Below are 21,325 nucleotides of genomic sequence, written 5' to 3' on the forward strand. Positions count from 1 at the left end.
TCAGCAAGTGGTGTCCACAAGATCCGCATACTTCATGAACTCCTCGTCCGTCTTAAACATCTCCAATTCCTCGCGGTGCGTTCCCAAGACCAGCTCCACTCCTCCGTCCTTCTTCATTGGATAGATGGCCAGGAAACGGAAAATCCCATGAGCACGCTCAACTTGCGGACGCATTGACTCAGGCGAGCCACTGTTGGCGAAGAGTTTGTCTCCAAAGTTGATTTCGCTTGTCGGGAATAGCATCATATTGGAAATCATGGCGTGCATGTGCTCAAGACCCATGTTAGCAGTCGAGAATCTACTGTGGTCAGGAAGGGACTGTAAAATCGTGAAGGCGTCATGCACGAGCGACGGGGTAATGCGGGCGGTAGACTGGCGGAGCATGTAGGCGACATGCCCAATGCTTGTCTCAGGGGAGCAGAGTGTCTCAACGGGCATGCTGCATCGATTGAGAATAAGCACGCTTCCCATGTATGTCGATGGTAGCCTTGAGGAGAAATATGGGCGACCGTCAGTGGGCAGCTCAAGAATGGACATGTCATCCGGTCCGAAAGTCTCCTTGCGCATCTCCTTGGCCACACGATATCGTGCCCTGATGGCAGTGCGCCAGAAAAAGGCTTGTACAATGTCACTGATGGACGTGATGACACCCTTGGCCTGGGGGTCAGCTATCACATCCTGCTTCATTTTCTCTAGCTTCTCAGGTGTGACTAGGAATAAGGTCGTCTTCATGCATCTCTCGGCGCGAGGTAGCGGCCAGACATTGTGCAGGGGGAAAATGGGCCGAGGGGTCAGAGCTCCGTCTTTCGGAAGTTTCGTAGGGACAGACTCGTCGTCTGGGGGGAAGAATGGAAGAAAGCCCCATGTACCTGGATCTACCGCATCAACCGGTTTGACCCAGCCTTCTTGCTCATGAAGAATTTCTGGGAGGCTATGGTTGAAACTCTCTGGATCGTACCAGTTGCATGTTGCCGATTTATCGCCCTGCAGATATCTGCAGTTCTCAGCCCAGGCTTTGATAGCGACCATGGCGCCGAGGCCATCTAGGCAGCAATGGTTTAGATCGACGGCAAGGATGCAACCACCTCGGACAAAGTTGACTTGTCCAGCGAAGATATTAGCAGGAATCTTGGTGATCGGATCATCTCGTAGAACGAGACTGTCCTTGAAGGTAGACGGCGCGAAGTCTGTGTTGCGTAACTCGTCGAAGGGCGGGAGAATATCAGAGAGGTCCTTGTAAACCAAACGATTGCGGGCAGAGGCTGCCATGGACAGTGGGGGGATGGTGACACAGAGATCTCCCTTGCTATAACCAATCTCTTGCTCTGAACGGTTCATTATCTTACCACTCAGCGCCGGGATTAGGTCGAATGTACGGTTGAGCCCCTCCTGTAGATTGGTAAATACTCGCTCAAAGCTAACGCCATCGCGCAGAGAGAAATAGAACACTAGGCCCATATTGTGATTTGGGTTGACGTAGTCGAGGGCATTCAATGGGAATGATTGCCGCGCCTTGTGTTGGGCCAGAATGGTCTTCAATTGGGCAGTTTCGTTGTCGACAGGCTGGTCGGACAAGGCCGTCTCACGCTCAGCCTTCGCCTCGACCGCTAGACGTGCAATAGTAGCAGAGAGACTGGTGATGGTAGGGTTGGCATAGACGTGGCGAGGAGCAATCTGTTCACCTAGACCCGTAGCAGCCCGAATCTTCTTAATAGCTGCGAAGACGCCGAGGGAGTCTAGCCCGAGCTCAAACAAGTCCAGGTCTGGAGAGGCTTCTCGGATATTGGGGAGCGAGGAGATCAGGATTTCGCGAATGTAACTTTGGATTGAATCATTTGAGCTGACATCAACTTGGGGGATATCTTCAAGATCTTCATCACTAAGTGAGCTGTAGAAACGGTCGATATAGTCGGCATAGAGTGCTAGGGTAGCCGCTCGCTTTACGGTTCCCTTATCGGTGTAGATAAAGGGCTTCCCAGGCTTTGTAATTGTAACAAAGTCTTTCAGAAGCTGATCTTTATGGCGAGACATCGAGTTAGCCTTCTTGACTGTTTCCCATATACTGTCAAGAAGCTCGTCGGACTTCTCCGATGGGTCCTTTAGATCGATAAGCAGACCTGCTTGGGGCTTTCCGGTTCCAAATAGAAGACATCCTTTGACTGCAGGATGAACAGTGACCATTGCCTCTGTTTCTAGGGGCGTTATCTTGTATCCATTAGATAGCACCACTAGATCATCGCTTCTTCCCTTGAAGGCCCATAGATTCGGCTTCGTAGGATGTCGAATGTATAAGTCCTTGAAGTTAATTGACTCTTTGTCTGGGAAGGTGTGGAAGATGCCCTGAAAGAGAGGCCAGTGCTCATTGCGATGCACCCAGTGCTCGTAAGTATTCTCCCCAATTTCCTTGAATTCGAAGCCGGAGTAGGGGTGGAAGCAGAACCAGTGCCAATCCTCTCGTGAAGTCACGAGATTACCAATGAATAGTCCCTCTGTTGTACCGGTCAAGTTCAATACTCGTACCACCTCATTGACCTTGCCGGCGCTGACTGGGCTGACGGGGCCGCCAGATGCGCATATAAATTTGGACGGCCTGAGCTTTGCCAGTACTTCAGGTGTTTCACCAATTTCGTTGACAAGGGATGGAACCATGCTCCAGATATCAATCTTAACATTGTCTGCAAGAGTTTCCACCAGTCGAATATTGGGCAGAGCGCCGGCGAGTCCCAATACGCAGTGCAAGTTAAAGAAGGCTGGCATCAGAATGTTCATGATAATTCCAGCGCCCTAAATAATGCGGTTTTAGTCAGCAAATCAGTATCTTTCCCGTTTATAGCAGTGATGAATTGCCAAGTTACATACGTGACACATAGGGAATGACGAGTAGATCGTATCGCCTTCCTCCCAGCCGGTAGTCCATGGAGCCAGACCTTCGTAGCCCTTCGCAGGCGGCAGCAGGCGAACAGCATCCATAGTTCCAATCAATCCGTGAGACCAAGGAATAGGCTTGGGCACTCCTGTGCTCCCAGAGGTATGTAGGTAACAGAAGGGCTCGTTTATCGCTTCGTCAAATGACTTGGTATAGGGGAACGGCTCAGAAGACTCGGCGTCAAGCAGCTCGTCGAGGAGAGGCAGCTGCAAATGGGTCATAGAGCGCTTTTGCAAGATCTCTTCCACCAAAGGTTCCTGTGGTTCATCGCCAGCGCTGACCCAGATATTGCATTTTGTGGTTTCAAGTACTGATAGTGCGCCTTCTGTGTTATTTTTGGGCGAGAGAAATAAGGCCTGTGGGAGAGAAAGTGGCATTAGCAAATTGAATATAATCGTAACCAATAAAATTGATGTCATAAACATACCGCATATCCAGCCTTGACACACGCATATGTTAACAGAACGTGCCGAAGATCATCTTTGTAAACCATAAAGTCAGTACCTATTTCTTGTAGATTCATTCACCACAGTGGACTTATTTTCAACTTACGAGGACCAATGTAACCAACAGGCTGGACCGAGTCAGTGCTGCCAATCTGACCGCGAAGCCACCAAGCGGTCTTGTCGATAGCCTTGTTGAAGGCGTGAGCGGTAATTTTTCTAAACTGGAGTGCATCACCGGAGAGTGTCGCTAGGGAGAAGACAATGCGTTCTGGCTCAGCAGCTGCGAGGTCATCCATGATCCGAGGGATGAGCCTTTTGCCATAAGGCTTTGAAGGCGTCCCATTGGTTTCCGCTGGGGAGGAAATAGTACTCGAACTTGTCTCCATCACGACGCCTAAGCCGCTCCGTGCAAGCGTGGGAGGGGATTGAGCCTCTGGAGTGGTGGCTTCGCTGCTTCTCGTGGTCGTCCTAGGCGGTGAACCGGAGAAGCGGCTGGGTGATGCTGTACCGGGCGTGGACGCTCCGCTGAGATATCCACTGGCGCTGAGTGGTCTAGCTTCTTGGAAATAACTTGCCGTTGACTCACTGATGGCAAGAGTGCCATTATCGCGTGGCTTCTCCTTGTAGTAGCTGGGTTGGCCGTCTACATGGATAAGTTCCAGCCGGCTGTCTTTGGCGAACTCGCCCATAGGGGCGCTTATCCATTCCCCATCGGCCAGCTGAGCTACGGTGCAGTGCCATGGGGTTGTAAATCCGGTCTTGGTGTTAAGCAGGCATATCGATACTTTGTTCAGGCCTACCGATTCGTGGATAGAAAGGCGCAAGTAGTTCGGGAAAGCATTTTTGACCGCGCCTGCAAAAGCCTATTTACTACTAGTTAGCAATCAACGAGACCTACAACGACTGGGTTGTTGTTCCACTTACATATCCCCGCATTAGCATCTGCTTGGCGAGATACTTGCAATCCCTCTTATAGCTATGGGCACTTCGATCCGCGCCCCGAGGGAAGATGTATTTCAAATCCGACTCCAAAAATCGTTTGTAGCCGAGATAAGTCAGCTTCGTATCGGGGTTTGTCGCAATCTCATGATCGATGTTGAGGTCGTCGCGGCCGTACCTGTTAATAAGCAATCGGCGGAAGGTCGTACAGTTGGCAACGTAGGTGATTTCCGTCAGCTTTTCTGGCAGAGGAAATTCGAGCAGGTCTCTCATTCTAGAAAAGTTGATGTAGCCAAACTTCTTCTGGATAGCCATCTTACGTAGAGCTTCTCCGTAGGCCCAAGTATCCTGATCAGATATGGACAACAGATCTAATAACGCATAGAAACCGGGTACCGCCTTGATTAGCCATGTTTCTGATTGGAACGAGTCTGGCAGGGTTGAACTTGAGATAGGCTACCTACCATTGTATGTGATACCATCGGAGATAATGGTAACCTGGGCGCCAGGTGAGTATACTTCGCGTATCCGCGTGCACATGGTATTCAGCCGGTTAAGAGCTAGCTCTTCAGCCATGTCTGGTAGACTACCCAGCACCTTGTACACCTTGTTTGCTGATTTGAAAGGGAATGCTGGAAGGCATGTGTCCACACGTTTCCCTGCTGCAACGAATTGATCAATGACTGACAAGAAGTTACTCGCACCAGCCTCCAGTCGGTCCTTTGAGTCGTCGAATTTGTTGAGTGCATATTCGAAAATGATATCCAAGATCAGTCGCGACACCCTCCTGACGTCCTTGTTCGTTTGTGGTGTATTTGTTGAAGAGTTGTCGTCATTCAGTGCGAGGTCTTCGGTGGACTTGCCATTCGTTGGCTGGACGTCCATGGTGGATTTGTGAGGCATGACTAGGGACGGTATCGGAGAATTAGGTAACGAAGGGCTGCAATTGGAGGGTTTGACGCTTTATTTATTTGGAGCGTCAACGCAGGCCTGATCGGCAAGCGATGGATGGACAGACCAGGTCTAGTGGTGAGTGATATGCAGATGGAATTGCAAGACCCTTCCTGACAACGGGGGCCATGCCTACATATATACCCCAAGGGTCAAGGGCATCTGATATCAAACTCTTCCTCAGGTGTTGGTAAAAATAGTGTAGAGCCTAGTGTATTTCGACGTAAGCTCACGAACACGACCACGAAGCCTTGTGCAAGCGAGAAGGCTCCTTTCGTGATTGTGCAAAAAAACAATTTTGGATGGAGCCGATCATATTTCTCCGACAAAATCATGGTGGTATAGAGTCCCCCTCCCCGCCCCCACATGCGAGTCGTGACTCGAGGACACCAGGATGAGGCCATAACCGGCGCAGATGATTGGGTCTCCGTGTCTGATGGGGAACAGAATTGGCCTGTTCGTTAAAATAGAATCAGCTCGTGTTCATCCTTGCGCCCAACAATCGCGGAATATTGAAGCTGTTTGTCGATATATCATCAACTGGAGCCAGTCCTTGGCAATTTCCCAATAGGGTTAAGCTCCAGGAAATAAGATTAGGAGCAAAGTTGATCTGCAGCAAAACTTGTCAGCTCGTATCCATCCATGTATCCGAGGATAGAGACGGGCTCCAAGCTCTCGTCTGGCATCCTACAGGGGCTGCTTTCTTGGCATCAGGCCAACAGGGCTAGGCTAGGCCGTAGGAGTCGAACGTAGGATGCGAGATCGATCTGCAGCGAAGGGAGCCAGCTCGTAATGCACCCATGCACCCAAGGATGAAGGATCCAGCCGTCAGCAACAATCTCCCCATTCGAATTAGGGCTCTGTCCTTGGCACTGCACCGAGGAAGACGACTAATCCCACAAGCGAGATGGATCGTTAAGAAAGGAAAAACCGAGAGACCCGGTCTGAATATCCATGCTGCCCACGATAGGCGACCGGGTTGCTTGTCGCTGCCAGCCATTCAGCCGCGAGGGAACTTGTTTTAGAGTTGTTTTAAGCTTCCCGACGTTTAAAGAAGAACTCGCGGCCCGAGCCGATGTCACATGACCTAAGCCCGACCACGGCGAGGGAGATCAGAGCTGCAGGCCCTGATAGGCTACCCTTGCCCCTTGCTTCTCACCTTCATGCTTTCTCACACGGTCTGCGTCTGTTCCGCCTTTCTTTTTCGCTTCTGGCATGGAGTTCAGCGGCCGTCGGTCGCGTGGCGATATGGTAAGCCTCGCGTAAGTCGAATCCATGCAGACGTCGCCTCTCGAGCTCCCAGGGTACATAGTAGAAGCTAGCCATGCGGGGGCTATCCGGCATCGATCGAGCAGAGGCGTATCGAAACATCGACAACTCGCCCACCGCCAGCTGTCGGGTACTTGCTACGACGTCGCCAAGGCGGACGTGGTGCTCCGGACTTTCGTGCGTCGCTGCCAATACCGACCATCCCACAGATCCCGATGCTTGGAAACCTGTGCAGGATTTGCAAGCCGTGCAGGATGAAAAGCCGTGAAGGATGGAAAAGCTCTGCAGGACGTGCGTTGGCGCCGAACACCGAAAGGAGAGGTAGCCAAACGCTCGCGACCGCTACTCCTGCCTCGAAACGCATAGGATAGCCACTTAGCGTATCTATTTTTATACGATAGTGCTCTTCTAGAGTCCTGGTTTGCACAGGGGGCCGGGATCTCCCTAGGAACAGGAACTTCCCTTGACCTCTCCTCTCCGCTCCTCTCCTCTTTTTCTGGGAGACCGTTGCTTCGTCTCCTCGGAAAGGATCAAGGAGAATTAAAACAGGGGGAATATATTATCTAAGCCAACAAGGCTGAACAGGAAGGAAGACGCGCGCATCCTCTGATTCTCCGCCCGACAACTCTTCTTATATCCACCAACGCGGCAGAGGAACAACTCCACTGATTAGCTAGCCTGCCTCTTCCACCCTTCTGCTTCAACCACCAGCTGTCTGCCTCCCAAACAGCGCAACAGGCCCAGCAGATCATGAGGCTGCTCGCCGGTGCCCAACATGGCTCCTACGCGGCATTAGAAAGCGAAGAAAACTCGAATCTTCTCGGCGATGACAACGACAACCACAGCCATGACGAGGATCCCGCCGTTAATGTTGACGTCGACGACGAGGCTACGCCCGCCCCCGATATTCAGCCCGGTGTTCAGAGCATTGAAGCGGTGACGGTAGCATGGACTGCCACCGCTCTACTCTTCGCCTACATTATGATCTGGCTCATTTACTTTGTTGAGGGCATGCTCTCGGCCACTACAGGGATCCTGACTCCTTACGTCACGTCCGCCTTCGCGATGCATTCGTTCACGCCTACCGTTGGCATTCTGAGCAGCGTTATCGGTGGTGTCACCAATCTCACCCTCGCCAAAATCCTTGACGTCTTTGGCCGACCACAAGGGTACCTCTTCTGCATTGTGTTAGCCACGGTCGGGCTCGCAATGATGGCCGCGTGTAGCAGTGTTCAGGCCTACGCCGCCGCGCAGGTTTTCCAAACGGTTGGGAACAACGGTATCCTGTATAGCCTAACAGTTTTTGTTGCCGACACTTCTTCGCTGCGCAATCGGGGCTTGATGCAGGCTATTGTTAGTTCGCCTAACCTGATTACATGCTGGCTGGCTGGCCCGATATCTTCGGGATTCCTGAATGGGCCTGGCTGGCGTTGTGCGTTTGGGATGTTTACGATCCTCGTGCCAGCCATCACTCTCCCACTCTTTCAGCTTCTGCTACACAACTACCTCAAGGCTAAGAATATGGGCCTCATTGTACAGAGCAAGGGTGAGAACGAGAGCGATCGCACTGCGTTGCAGTCCTTTCTCCATTATTCTCGGCAATTCGACGCCATCGGCCTCATCCTGCTGTCCACCGGCGTTGCCATCTTTCTGCTCCCTTTCAATCTATATGCATTACAAGGCTGGAACTCACCACGTGTAGTTGCAATGCTAGTTGTAGGCATCACCCTTATTATCTCCTTCGTTGTGTGGGAGGGATATTATGCCTCCATCACATTTGTGCCCTATTCCATCCTCCTTGACCGTACGGTTTTAGGCGCCTGCATTCTCTCTGCTACGTTATTTATTAGTTTCTGGTGCTGGAATAGCTTCTTTAGCTCATATCTACAAGTTGTGAATGATCTCAGCGTCGAGAATGCTAGCAACGTTGTACAGTCATACACTGTCTGTTCCGTTGTGTCTGCCATCGCGGTCGGTTCCTTGATTCATTATACTGGACGCTTCAAACCTGTCTGTCTCTACCTTGGAATCCCGCTGAGCATCTTGGGCTCTGGCCTGATGATGTATTACTGCAAAATCGATGGTAGTGTCGGCTACATCATCATGTGCCAGCTTTTCATTTCTATAGCAGCTGGCACGATCATGGTCTGCGACGAGGTTGCAATCCTGGCTGCAGCTTCGCATCAGCATGTCGCCGTTTGCATAGCCGTGTTAGGGATGTTTGGAAACATTGGCGGCGCGATCGGCCTAACGGTGGCATCCGCCATTTGGCAGAGCGTCTTCCCCAGGAAGCTGATGGATTATATTCCTGCCGATGAGCTTCCAAATCTACCTAAAATCTACGCAAACATCTCGACTCAATTGTCATATCCGGTCGGGTCTGCGACTCGTCTCGGCATTCAGCATGCCTATAGGGATGCTCAGATGAGTATGCTGGCCGTCGGAACCGCAGTCTGGATTGCTGGTTTCGTCGGAGTCACCATTTGGCGGGACATTAACGTCATCGGTATCAAGCAAAACAAGGGACACGTTTGGTAGGCGGAATATATTATACGTCAAATACGCACCATGTAGGTAGCCGCTTGCCCCTCCCGAGATGGAAGAGACAGGTGCAGCTTACTAGGGTGCAAGGATATCAATTTGTTTGCTTATCCCATCGGCATTGGCGATATCAAAGGAGGGGTTACAAGTGTAGCGTTTCTGTATCATGGTAGTGAATAACCTATCTAGGAGCTACCATTAATCGGCATTTCACAACGGGGATGAAAACTCAGATTCCCGGACTCACTTATAGGCTCGTACGGAGTATAGAGGATGGTGGGTTGACTTCTAAGGTGGTTACGTGCACCGTCAATTACATGGCAGTAATGGGATCGATCCCGGATGCCCGGGAAAGCCTAAGTACGGAAGCTGAGAGCGTCGGCGGCTACCAAAAAATACCCAACTCAAACTCATCTTTCCCGCGGATGGCGGACTTAATGCACCTTGAACAATTGCTGTCGATGGGGAAGACGGCTTAGCTTGCGCCCATATATAGATAGTGATATAGCATGGGATTTATGGAGTGACCTGAGGCCACATCATCTACCATTTTGGCTATAATTTAGGAAGTTATGCTTCCTGCTAAGAAAATATTAAGTTGGCAAGTGGAACATTCCTTTTTGCTGCACTCCACTATACCTGTCACTAATCCGAAAGACGAGACATGACAACAGCGGAGTTTTATAATATAGTTTACGGTAGAGAGGTTCAGAGTATCATATGGAGAGCGGAGTACTGTGGACTGCTCTATTGAACGTGTGGCCGGGGTGTATGTGAGATGGGCTAACGTTGTAACAAGCACTGGTCCTATCCTAGGCCTTTGCTTAACCTTTTCGGCAAGTTATCAATTGACTTCAACCACCTGTCATTACTCCGTACATACGGGAACCTCGTCAAGCTAAACATGACGGGCCTCTCAGATCGTAATCTCTCACCAGTACGAGGCCTTTTCATGACTTAAACTTTTTTTATACCATGTCAAAGTCAGTGTTCGACAAGGATTAGTTACCTGTCCAAACACGGGAAACTTCTGGGTTCTTCCGGTGATGCTAGGCTTTCAGCCGGGCCCGATGTTATTTTTATCGCAAGAACAAGTGCCAGGAACCCCGGGTCCATTCGCCCCAGGCAACTCGGCAGGCTCGCCCTCGGGCTCAGCTTCACGCTCTCTATTTCCGCTCGGGTTATGTTGCTCCGTAATCCGTGCACTTCATTAAGCGAGGAAGGCCTCTTCGCATCTCAGCGTGTGCTTGAACTGCAGCTTATTTTCGTTTGTTTTTCCCCCCTCCAAACGTCCGCCCCGAGGTGCATGCGTATAGGCGTGACCACTTCAGCGAGTCAGTGTTATCAATGCTGCTGGCCATGGCCTTTGTGGAGAACTCGATATATATATACGGAGTCTTCAAGCTGATTATGCTTGGCGAAAACTTCCATTCCCCGGCGAACGAACCTATTGTGGAAGGACGTTATCCGAATAGTATCCAGTATTTGAGAGAAATCCAGTCTGGATGCTGGTCACCCATCTTGTTGTAAAAATAAAATAAAATAATATCTCTGGAGTGCTCACTGTTGCCCCTGCCTTTGATCGAAGCGATGACGTACTCCATATAAGGGCCTCTGGACTCTCCCTCTCACCAGGGGCATGGAAATGGGTTGACCCTGTAAGCAACCTTTATTCCGTTCCCTGGGTTTTGAACTTCTCCAGACTCGCCACGTTCTCGACACATTGCTCCATCGATAGATTCCCTCGCCTACCCGGCCCTCGTAAATAAGCTCAACTCCCGCCACTGATCTTGCGGATCATCGAGTATCGACCGTATTAACCCGAGCCCTGGAATTAAGGAAACATTTGAGAATGATGGGCCCTCGGTAGATCAAGATATTGGAGATTTTTGTTATCCAGGTAAGCCTTTAGAATCAGCCTCCTTATCGCCCGCGGCTGGTGTGCCGCCACATGACAATTAGAGCAAACTGCTCATATAATCTCCAAGGATTTTTCAACAACTTCTCTCCTAATACGCGAATGCCGCGGCTTTGCAGCCACTGGCTATCTCAGAGCCATGTCGTGTTATCTCCACGGCGGCCGGAGATGTGGTCAGCAAAGTCACATATCCTCTGCCATCCGTATTCATAAAAATTTACCTAATAGTTCATTTTTCTCCTATAACTGATCTCCGTCCAAGACTTAGCTTCCACAAACGAATCCACCTTGTAGCTGGTCCGATGAGTGAGGACACCAATCCTGATGCCATCCCGGAGGCTGCACGATACTGACTGATTGCAAATAAGGGTATAGCGCCTTGCCAGTCGCTGTGAAATCTCCGGCCTGATTTTCCACGATGCGTTTTGAGATACTCTGGAGGGCCTGGTGAAAGATAAAGTACCTTCCAGCAGGCATGAGGGGAGTTGCCAGTTCACTCCGTTAGATTCGTTGAGCGAGCCCTCTGTCATGGAGACGGGCAAGGAAATGCTTTAAAAAATATGAAGAAGCAGTTATAGAGTATATTGCTTATTGTGAGGCCCAATGATATTATCATTGGGGAGTATCATGTATTTGATAACTCGGGAGTAAGGCTACCTTTGATTGCCAAAGGCAGGGTATGTAGTAGCGTAGCCCCAACAAGCTCGTGGCCTTGGTTGCAATCCGAATATTCTCGGTATTTGTTTGCCAGACATGCAGTTGCGCATGGAAGTACGATGCCCACATCGTCCTGGATCGGTGGAATACCCAACCATCTGGGAGCGTAGGAGATATCCAGACGGGCGACGTTTTCTGTAAGTCATGCCGGTACCCGCATATACCCCCTGTATCTGACTATATATCGATGATTTATATAAAAGGCGCGATATGGTGCCTGGGTGGCCTTGCAACCTCAGCTGCAAGTTGATATTCCCACTTCGAAAAGCGCATCGATCAATGCTGCATGATTGCTTTTTCGCCCACTGTTAAGTGTCTGGCAACGAATGGGAAAGGAGGAAGAAAATGGCACATAACCTCCCTCCGTCCTCGAGACAACTTGATTCACGGTTCCATGCTCCATGACCCTAAACCTGCGGCTATGATGGAGCCCTATTGCTTTGAGTTGAGCTCAATTTGACACGTATGGCAGTCAGAAGAGGCGATGAAGAGTTTTCTCACAATGCTGACCCAGCAAAAGCGCACCCTCAAGCACAGAGCTGTCGCCGGAACGGTCGTTCGACTATCATGCCTGGAGACAAGCTACCAGGAACCAACGTATCACCTCGAGCAGAGATTCGTCGCATCTCACCATCCTACACGACGCCGAGCGCGAGTCCCGCCGTTTCGTATGTCCGTGAATATGTACGAAGTACGCCGAGGCTTGACCTGAGTTGCTTCTGGCCGGTCCCACCGAGCAGATGAGATGCCCTGGAAGATATGCCTCATGGCCAGGCATAGTTGGTTCGAGCATATACTTGGTTCATACGGAGTACTTGGTTCATAGTTGGTTCTACGGAGACGGCGGAAAATAGTCGCCATGGCGTCGCGAACAGAACTGCAGAAATAGGGCATGGATTCTGTCCCCTGGCCGCACTAGTCGAGCTGAGTTAAATCGAGCTAATTATCATTGGTAAGGGGATATGGGGTTCATGCGGCTGGGGGAAGCGCCAAACATCAAACAGCAAGGAACCGGTCCAGGGTTGGGAAGAAAAAGATACGCCGGGCTGCGCTGATTATTTGGTCATCGGCCATGCTGCATTCTCGGGGGATAAAGCGATCATGGAGTCTCGTTCGGTGGACTATGGCTGAACGCTCTCCGTTCTCCATCTCCTCCTCCTCGCTCCACCCCAACTCCAGGCGTATATCATGGGCGAAGCCAAATACCCGACGGTGTCGGATGCGCACGTCGAAAAGGACCAGGGCAACGACGCCGGCCTCGAGTCGGACTCGACGCGAGACGAAGATGCGACCGTCGATAGAGAGGCTCAGGCCGGTGTCCAGAAGGTCGAGGCGATCGCCGCCGTCTGGTCGAAAACCGCCCTCGTCGTCGCCTACATATTCATCTGGATCGTCTACCTGATCGTGCTGATGCAGCAGGGCGTCGTGACGGCGCTGAACCCCTTCGTGACCTCCGCCTTCCAGCACCATTCCCTGACGCCGACAGTGGGGATCCTGAGCAGCGTTATTGGGGGGGTGTGCAACCTGACCGTCGCGAAGATACTCGACGTCTTCGGTCGGCCGCAGGGATATGCGATGTCCCTGTTCATTGCGACCGTTGGCCTCATCATGATGGCGGCGACTACAAACGTGGAAATGTACACCGCGGCGCAGGTGTTTTGGACAGTGGGCACCAACGCTCTGCTGTACAGCATCAATATCTTCGTCGCCGATACAACCAGCCTACGCAACCGTGGCCTTATGACGGCGCTGACTGCATCCCCGAATATCGTTACCATATGGCTGGGCGGTCCTATCTCGGAAGCCTTCCTCAAGGGCCCCGGCTGGGCCTGGTGCTTTGGAGCCTTCTCCGTCATCGTACCCATCATGTGTCTTCCGCTGTTTGGCGTACTCATGCTGAATTACTACAAGGCTAAGAAGAAGGGTCTCATCGTGGTGAAGAAGGGAACAAGGACGCCCTGGCAGTCGTTTCTACACTATTGCCGCGAGTTTGATGCCGTCGGCCTCCTTTTACTCACCACCGGGCTGACTCTCTTCCTCTTGCCCTTCAATCTCTATACTCTGCAGCCCCTTGGATGGCGCTCGCCGCTGATTATTTGTTTACTGGTGTTTGGAGTCGTCCTTATGATCGCGTTCGTCTTGTGGGAAAAGTTCTTTGCCCCCGTCAAATTCATCCCATACTCCCTGCTACTTGATCGGAATATGATCGGTGCGTGCGTGCTCGGTACCGTTCTCTTCATCAGCTTCTTCTGCTGGAACAGCTTTTTCAGCTCTTTTCTCCAGGTTGTCAATGGCCTCAGCATCACCAAGGCCAGCTACGTTGTCCAGATCTATGGCCTTGGTAACAGCTTATTTGGGATTGCTGCCGGTATAGCGATTCGATATACTGGGCGTTTCAAGGCCATTACACTGTACTGTGCTATGCCTATCTATACTCTCTTCATGGGTCTCATGATCTATTTCCGGGAGCCGGACGTGAATATTGGCTACATAATTATGTGCCAAATTTTCATCTCCCTTGCTGGTGGAATTCTTATCATTACTCCACCAATTGCTGCCATGTCCGCCGCATCCCACCAGCACATTGCGGTCGTTGTCGCCATTTTGTCCATGTTCTCATCCATTGGTGGTGCCATCGGGCTTACTGTGGCTGGCGCTATATGGCAGTCTATCTTTCCGGCCAAGCTTGCCGAATACCTACCCGCCGAGGAACAGGCAAATATTCTCAGTATTTACGGTATGCTGGAAGTTCAACTCAGCTATCCGATTGGGACACCAACCCGAATTGCTATCCAGCGCGCATACGCAAGCGCACAATCGATGATGTTGACTGCGGGAACCGTAATCTGGGTTGTTGGGTTTATTGCTGTTGCCTTCTGGCGGAACACAGACGTTAAGAACTTGAAGCAGGTTAAGGGCCAAGTTATATAGACATATCTCAAGCAGTATCCATTAATTGACTCCGGACTGCGTCGTAATACCCCTAGGATCATGAAGTAATTGAGTCCAAACACAAGCCAGTATCTATTATCTGCATGAACAATTACAGTGTGATATTGCCTTTGGCCGCTTTCACTTCCGTTTTTATCTAACAAACTGAATGATAGATATTCGTATAGCTTTATGGTCCCCTTGCTAGGATGTTGTGATCAAAGCAAGTACAATTCAACTGGAAAGTATCACGCCTCGAACGTATTTAGGCTTCCCATATACAGTGGTGCCGATTTAACCTTGCACAATTTTGTGATTGCTCACTCAGTGTAAGCTTGGTATAGAGGTCGCATGTCGCGAACAACATCGCCTTTGCCCCTCCATAGTCTAGGATTAGGGAGCCTAGCATACCCCCGTGTCCAATTTCCTGGAGAAGTCTGCGCTTGCAGAACTCTTGGAGGCATTTATCCAGATGCCCCGGGGCCAACGATGCCGCATACAGTGGTACTCATCGCCTGATCTAGCCTATAGCTGGATCTCATGCACCTCCAGGGTTCATTAACATTGATAGTAAAGGCCACCAGTCGATACGAATTCAGCCACGTCGCGTTGATAGATTCAGGCCCCATTGCGTTAGTGAGAGCCTCAATAATTGGAATTATTTTCCATAAATAAGGACTTGATACCTCTGGCTTGCCTTTTCCCCCAGAGGAATCAATGTATATACCATTATGGAGTATAAGTACTCTATTCCTGTTGATGCCTCCACACTGGCAAGCAGAGGTTGCTTCACTCTGCTTCCTGTCCGGAGAAGCAGGTATGAACAACTGACGGTTGCTACCTCACAGAAGGTATTCGAGGAATATAACCGAGATGTAGGAAAGGCAGACATTGCTGGAGGTGTTTGTGACCCCAGGGGACATGCAGTCGCTATAACTTTCGCTGAAGCAATACCGGAACGAATCGAGATCGCGACACGGATGCAAGAACTCGGTTTTCTTCATGATGGTGAGAACATACGCTCCTTATTACATTGTCTGGAAGAGCCAACTAACTTTTGCAGATCTGATCGATGGTGTTGATACTATAGATGAGGTGAGCCTCATGTTGACTAGTTATAAGATGTATATCCAGCTGATGCGTACAAGGCCGTGGCTCTGAACCATACCCTTGCCGATTCGTATAGTCAAGGAACAGACGCTGCCCTCCCAAGCCACATAGTCAAGGGTATTCGGGGAAAACGGCAGATGGAAGCTAGGATGTTTATGCAGGCGGTTGAGATTGATCGAGACGATGCATTCTGGGTCATGAAGCAATGGCATCGATGGCTGGATCGAGGAGGCGGAACGCGTGTACCAAATGAGTTTGCGACATTCGAGGAGTGGATGCCATATCGCTTCGAAGATGGAGGGCTCTAGTACGTTTGCTCTCCATCCGTTGGCGATGCCTACTCTAACCGGCGCCAGCTCGACATTGGAAGTCTGCCGCTTTGTGTCAGGAGTGAAAATCAGCAATGAGGAAAGAGTCGAATTGCAACCTATCGTCGACAAGGCCCTAATGGCTCTTATTTTGAGTAACGACTACTACAGTTATGAGAAGGAGTATGCTGTATATGTAAGGAGCCAGGGTATGAACGGAATCCATAACTCCATTTGGGTATTGATGAGGCAGCATAAAGTCGACAAGGTGGAGGCAAAGAAGATACTTGCCCAGGCGATAACCTCCCTCGAGAGAGAATTCCTAGAGAGCAAGGAGGTTTATGAACGGAAAAATCCGGATTTGTCCCAGGGAGCAAAGGATTGGCTGAAAATCACCGCCGTATTGGGTGGTGGCAGCCATTTCTTCTGTTCTTATGCATCTCGATATCACCAGCCCGAATATACCGCACTTGCAGAAGCTCCATGTCTAGGCCTTTGAGATGGGATTATACCACCCGTTTCCGGCCTAGACGAGGTTTTATCATCTCAGGCCTCAATTCTGGGTAACGGGGAAGTGTTCTCCTTCGCGAATACAAAAGTGCGGGATCTCCCAACTGAAGTATGTAGAACGTCCGATAACTAAGCTGAATAATTCATTCTAGCCGTGTAACTACTAGGCGGTACTGGCCCCATATAAGTACCTTTGCTCTTTGGGATCAAAGGGTGTCCGTCAAGCAGCAATTGAGGCCTTGAATATCTGGCTAGATGTACCCGAGGAGTCCTTAACAGCAATCCGGAACATTGTTGATTACCTCCATAGCAGTTCGTTGATGTAAGTGGATTGTGGGTATCATCCTCTGCATAAAATTCAGCGTTTTGACATTCTGTATAAACCAGGTTGGATGATATTCAGGATCAATCTGCCCTCCGTAGAGGGAGCCCGGCAGTCCATCTACTTTTTGGTGAAGCACAAACTATCAACTCGGCAAATTTTCTTTTTGTGCTTTCTCTAGAAGAACTTCGAAAGCTTCGCAGCCCAAAGGCCACCACAATCTATGATGCCCAACTTCGGCGCTTGCATGTCGGCCAAAGTATGGACTTATACTGGACTCGGCACGTCGCCCGCCCAACTACAGCTCAATATGTCAACATGGTCGACCACAGGACAGGTGGCCTCTTCAGTCTTATCGCTGGATTGATGCATGCTGAGGCGAGCTGTGGCCACGAGATTCATCTCGATAACCTGTTAATACTCTTAGGTCGATATTTTCAGATTCGCGACGGTTATTGTAACTTAGTCTCTGACGATTATATTTCCTCAAAAGGCTTCTGCGATGATCTGGATGAGGGGAAGTTCTCGCTGGCTATAATCCATGCTCTGAAGGTGTCCCGGAAATATAATGGCTGCCTTGAGGCCATGCTACAAGAGCGAAGGCGCAAGGGTGATAAATTGCAGAAGGGGGCGAAAGAGCTGATACTGAAGATGCTGCGCGAAAGCGGAAGCCTACATTATGTCGAGCGGGTAATCAAGGGGTTAGAGGCTGCGATTGATGTTGAACTATAGAGGGTTGAGCAGAGTGCTAGCGGAGAAAACTACGTTATGAGATTGCTTCTTGAGAGACTTCGTATTGATCAAGCAGACTCTATTAACATTTAAAAAGGAACTAAAATTGTGAATATATTGGATGTTTGGTCGCGACTTTATAGTCAAAATAAAGGTTATAATTAACCTGATTGGTAGCAGAGAGACTTGTTACCTATCGAATTGGAGAGCAGCCATTCCATAGAACTATAACAGTCGTGGCTGCAAAAGCTCCACGTATCAGCGGTCATTTCTCTGGTCAAGATGCTGTGCCTTGTAGCAGGTCTAAAGCTGAGTGCTGGGAACGCCTTAAAGGACAATGGGTCCGGCGGTCGCAGTAAGAACAGCGACGACCTTTGAAGACGGTGAATATTGGCACTGATGCACCTGATCTGGAATGTTTTCTCGACAAAGCCACAAATCCGCAGACTCCTGAGTGTAGCCTTGCGGCTCTAGACGAAAGTCTCGCCAATGAAGGGCACCGAGCACTCGCTAAAACAACAGGCGCAGTATTTAGTTATATAGAGTTGTTTAACTTTCTCGACGTTTTGTTTAAGGCTGATATATCGTATTTTAGTAGCCTAATATAACTAAAAAGAGGTGTAGACAAAGTCAATAATCGATAGACTAAAAACCATGTGGTTGGTGTACACAACATATCACTGAGCATAACTCTGCTATTTTGCTTCTATCGGTCAAACAACATACTCTTAGAGTATAAAGAATACACGGGCAAACACGACTCTCGATTCCTGACCCAGAATGGGCCACTTGGTTCATTATCTGCGCAGGAACAGCCAGTTCTTCATATTTGTACTGACTTTCAACTAATATTAAGCTTCAAGCCTCACTATTTCCGTCAAACAAATCAAATGCAGCCATCCACTTAACCTTTGTTTAAGCTTGTAGCCGGCATCCATCTCCTGCGAACTCAGCCATGCTTTACAGACGAGCCAGTGGAGTGAGCCGCGAGCCGCGAGCCAAAGCCACTGTCGTGCGGAGGCCAAAGATCGTGCATGATGTATTTAGAAATCCCTGGACACCCGCCTTTACTCTGTTAGTGATCTGGAAGCAGTTATCTGCCCTTTTTGCGTCTCCTCGTCCACTTGCTCTAATTTACTTCTACAGCCATAATCCACGCTTCATGTCAATATGAAAGTTCGCTATTCAAAACATTTTGCCTCAACGAACACTGGCGAAGGCAATCCCTGGCGCCCAGGAGTTGCAGCTCGACTCCCATGGCTGAGCCTTGGTGCTCTGCTGGTATCAATACTCGGAGGGGGAGCATCAGTCGGAATACTCGTTGCCTCCAACGGGCAGCCGATCTCAAAATGGAAATACCAACCAACAGTCTACCTGTCTATTGCTTACACTATAACGAACATCGCACTCCAATTTGCTTTCACCGAGGGCGTCACTACCGCTTGGTGGAGGAAGGCCCTCAAACCAGACACCCAGTTAGGCGATCTTCACCGCTCCTGGGCCTTTGGCAACAGCGTCTGGGGAGCAATCACCAGTTTCCGCCGCTTCAATGTGATTGCATTGGCCTGTATCCTTATAGCGATGGTCCCTATCAACGGACCTTTGCTGCAGCGGGCATCTACCGTCGTGGTAGCTAGCGTGGTATCCAATGCTCGCTTGAATCTGTCAGTTGCGACGCACCTAGACATACCAACAGGGTATCTGAGCGGGCGTGGATATGCCGTTTCTATGATTAGCGAGAATTTCAGACCTATCGTCCAGGACTACTACGGCAGAACCGAGATCGCAATGAAAAACACGGGCTGCAGCTCCAGCGGCAAATGTACAGCCGGCATGAGAGGCGCTGGCTTCGCAGTCAACTGCTCGTCATACGATGTTCCATTCAGCGTTCTCCCTGCAGGTGGTTCTGACCCCGGTTCTGATCCAGCCATAGTCAACGGGACTTATGCATTCATGTCTTCCTTTGGCTGGTCGGCATCCGCGCCAAACAATATGAGCCTTAATATCCAATTCAAAGACACACCTGATTGCTCCGGCCGCTTGACAGTTCGGAATTGCTCTCTCAGCAGTGCAATAGTTCAATACCCCGTCATCATAGACGGTAATAAATCCACCATATCCCTCGACCCATCATCCACCATTTTCGACGACGTCTTCGAGTCTCACACCAATGTCGATCCCAACCTCTATGGACCCCGACAAGGTCCAACCGTCCTTGGGGGCTTGTGGTTTGCACTCAATAACAGATTCGCCTCCACATCCCATATGCGTTTCATCGGGGCGGTGGGCTACGAGGTCCTCAGCACAGGCTCCACTGCTTCCCAATTTGCAGTTGTAGCGGATATGCTGAAGGCCAATGATGCCTTTAACAGTGGGATGTGTCACCTTCACTTCCAAGATCCGACTCAGCAGCTGCTTCAGGAGGCACGGCAGTTCATGTTTCGGACTGCAGTTGCAGCCGCAAATAGTTCGGACATTCAACAAGTGATGTCAAGAGAGATAGCTACCCGCCCTGTCTACCAGTCGCATTGGCAATTCCTAGGTATCGCGTTATTAGTTACCGCACTCGCGATTATTGCCGTCACGCTCACCTTCCATGGGTTTTGGCATTTGGGACGGCGGGTGACTATGAGCCCCATTGAACTTGCAAAAGCTTTTGATTCTCCGCTCCTAAACTGCGAGGATTCTAATGCAGTCGTAGGAACATTAGTGGAGAGAATTGGCGAGAGGACAGTTAGATATGGGATTGTCAGTGACGAAGTTGCTCAGGGTGGAGGGGCTCATATGAATGGTGAGGGATACTCTCATGTAAATAATGCATTTCAGCTCAAGATCGCGGATGTGGGCTGTGTTAGCCCTCCACAGAAAGGGTCGATCTTTTGGTAGCGGGCAGGGAGGAATGGTAAAACGGTGTTATATGCGAATGACTTGAGCTGTCTCTCATCAACACAGATAGATTATTGTCTGATAGATGCCTTGTCTGCGCTCACCCGAGCTACCGGGAGCCAACGAAACTTTTATGAACAATGAATTGGCGTAGTCCCGTGCGTTTCTTAATAGCAGCCCTAGGCAGCCATCGGTGGATGATTTCAGGTGCAGCCTGGGTCAAACGCCCTCATGAGCATCATCCCATCATAACGGAAATATGTGAGATTCTCTGTGCTGTGGTTACGACTCGTTCCTTATACCTGATGGCTCCCATTGGACACTAGGCCGTTTTGTCCCTTGTGGTGCAACAAAACGTCCACTCCAAAACAAGGATGCCGCCCCAATTAATATTCCGAGTGGCGGCCGTATTAACCTCCGAGGCGACCAAAGCCAATCGACGTGGACAATCCGGAGATATTGGCTTGTCTGCCATAGCGCGTTGAATTACCCAATAAGCCGCGAGATAAAATTAGCAGGCCAACAGGGCGGGCGTTAACAAGGTTAGCCCTGTGTCATGCATGGTTAGCTCCCTGATTTAAGTACAAGAGATCAGACAGCGAACTTTGGGAGAACACCCTTTCGTCCTGTAACTCGCAGCCCCACGATACGCAGGGACCTATACGGAGTAAGCTGAATGGGTATACCGTTGCTGACTTTGAATCAGTCTCACTTAAAGCCATCATAAAGGGGTGATAGCCAATGGTATCAAGAGACACGGGCGTTGGATGTTGGGAACTCACGCCCCATGCAATATCCATGCATAATGAGTCAGTGTAG

At 50.1% G+C, this 21,325-nt stretch overlaps 5 protein-coding genes across 5 annotated transcripts; 4 read left to right on the forward strand and 1 right to left on the reverse strand.

The window, feature by feature from the left end:
* On the reverse strand, window positions 1–5,196 carry GIQ15_03779 (uncharacterized protein; the record flags this gene model as incomplete). The annotated part of the gene is made up of 6 exons (XM_033551196.1): window positions 1–2,784; window positions 2,860–3,282; window positions 3,354–3,430; window positions 3,479–4,235; window positions 4,297–4,727; window positions 4,776–5,196. 6 exons carry the CDS (start codon window positions 5,194–5,196, stop codon window positions 1–3), a joined length of 4,893 nt encoding a protein of 1,630 aa, XP_033408357.1.
* Window positions 5,197–7,281: 2,085 nt separating this feature from the next.
* GIQ15_03780 (siderophore iron transporter mirB) lies at window positions 7,282–9,069 on the forward strand (the record flags this gene model as incomplete). Its single annotated transcript, XM_033551197.1, has 1 exon — window positions 7,282–9,069. The coding sequence occupies one exon, from the start codon at window positions 7,282–7,284 to the stop codon at window positions 9,067–9,069; it is 1,788 nt and encodes a 595-aa protein (XP_033408358.1).
* Window positions 9,070–12,895: 3,826 nt separating this feature from the next.
* On the forward strand, window positions 12,896–14,638 carry GIQ15_03781 (putative siderophore iron transporter mirb protein; the record flags this gene model as incomplete). Its single annotated transcript, XM_033551198.1, has 1 exon — window positions 12,896–14,638. One exon carries the CDS (start codon window positions 12,896–12,898, stop codon window positions 14,636–14,638), a length of 1,743 nt encoding a protein of 580 aa, XP_033408359.1.
* A 980-nt stretch (window positions 14,639–15,618) lies between these two features.
* GIQ15_03782 (uncharacterized protein) lies at window positions 15,619–17,620 on the forward strand (the record flags this gene model as incomplete). Its single annotated transcript, XM_033551199.1, has 7 exons — window positions 15,619–15,646; window positions 15,702–15,733; window positions 15,787–16,055; window positions 16,105–16,484; window positions 16,587–16,675; window positions 16,734–16,888; window positions 16,954–17,620. The coding sequence occupies 7 exons, from the start codon at window positions 15,619–15,621 to the stop codon at window positions 17,618–17,620; spliced, it is 1,620 nt and encodes a 539-aa protein (XP_033408360.1).
* A 1,170-nt stretch (window positions 17,621–18,790) lies between these two features.
* GIQ15_03783 (uncharacterized protein) lies at window positions 18,791–20,506 on the forward strand (the record flags this gene model as incomplete). Its single annotated transcript, XM_033551200.1, has 1 exon — window positions 18,791–20,506. The coding sequence occupies one exon, from the start codon at window positions 18,791–18,793 to the stop codon at window positions 20,504–20,506; it is 1,716 nt and encodes a 571-aa protein (XP_033408361.1).
* Between the last annotated feature and the right edge of the window lie 819 nt (window positions 20,507–21,325).

The sequence above is a fragment of the Arthroderma uncinatum genome (assembly GCF_011692745.1).
Source record: "Arthroderma uncinatum strain CBS 119779 chromosome Unknown scaffold2, whole genome shotgun sequence".
Taxonomy (NCBI): Eukaryota; Fungi; Ascomycota; class Eurotiomycetes; order Onygenales; family Arthrodermataceae; genus Arthroderma; species Arthroderma uncinatum.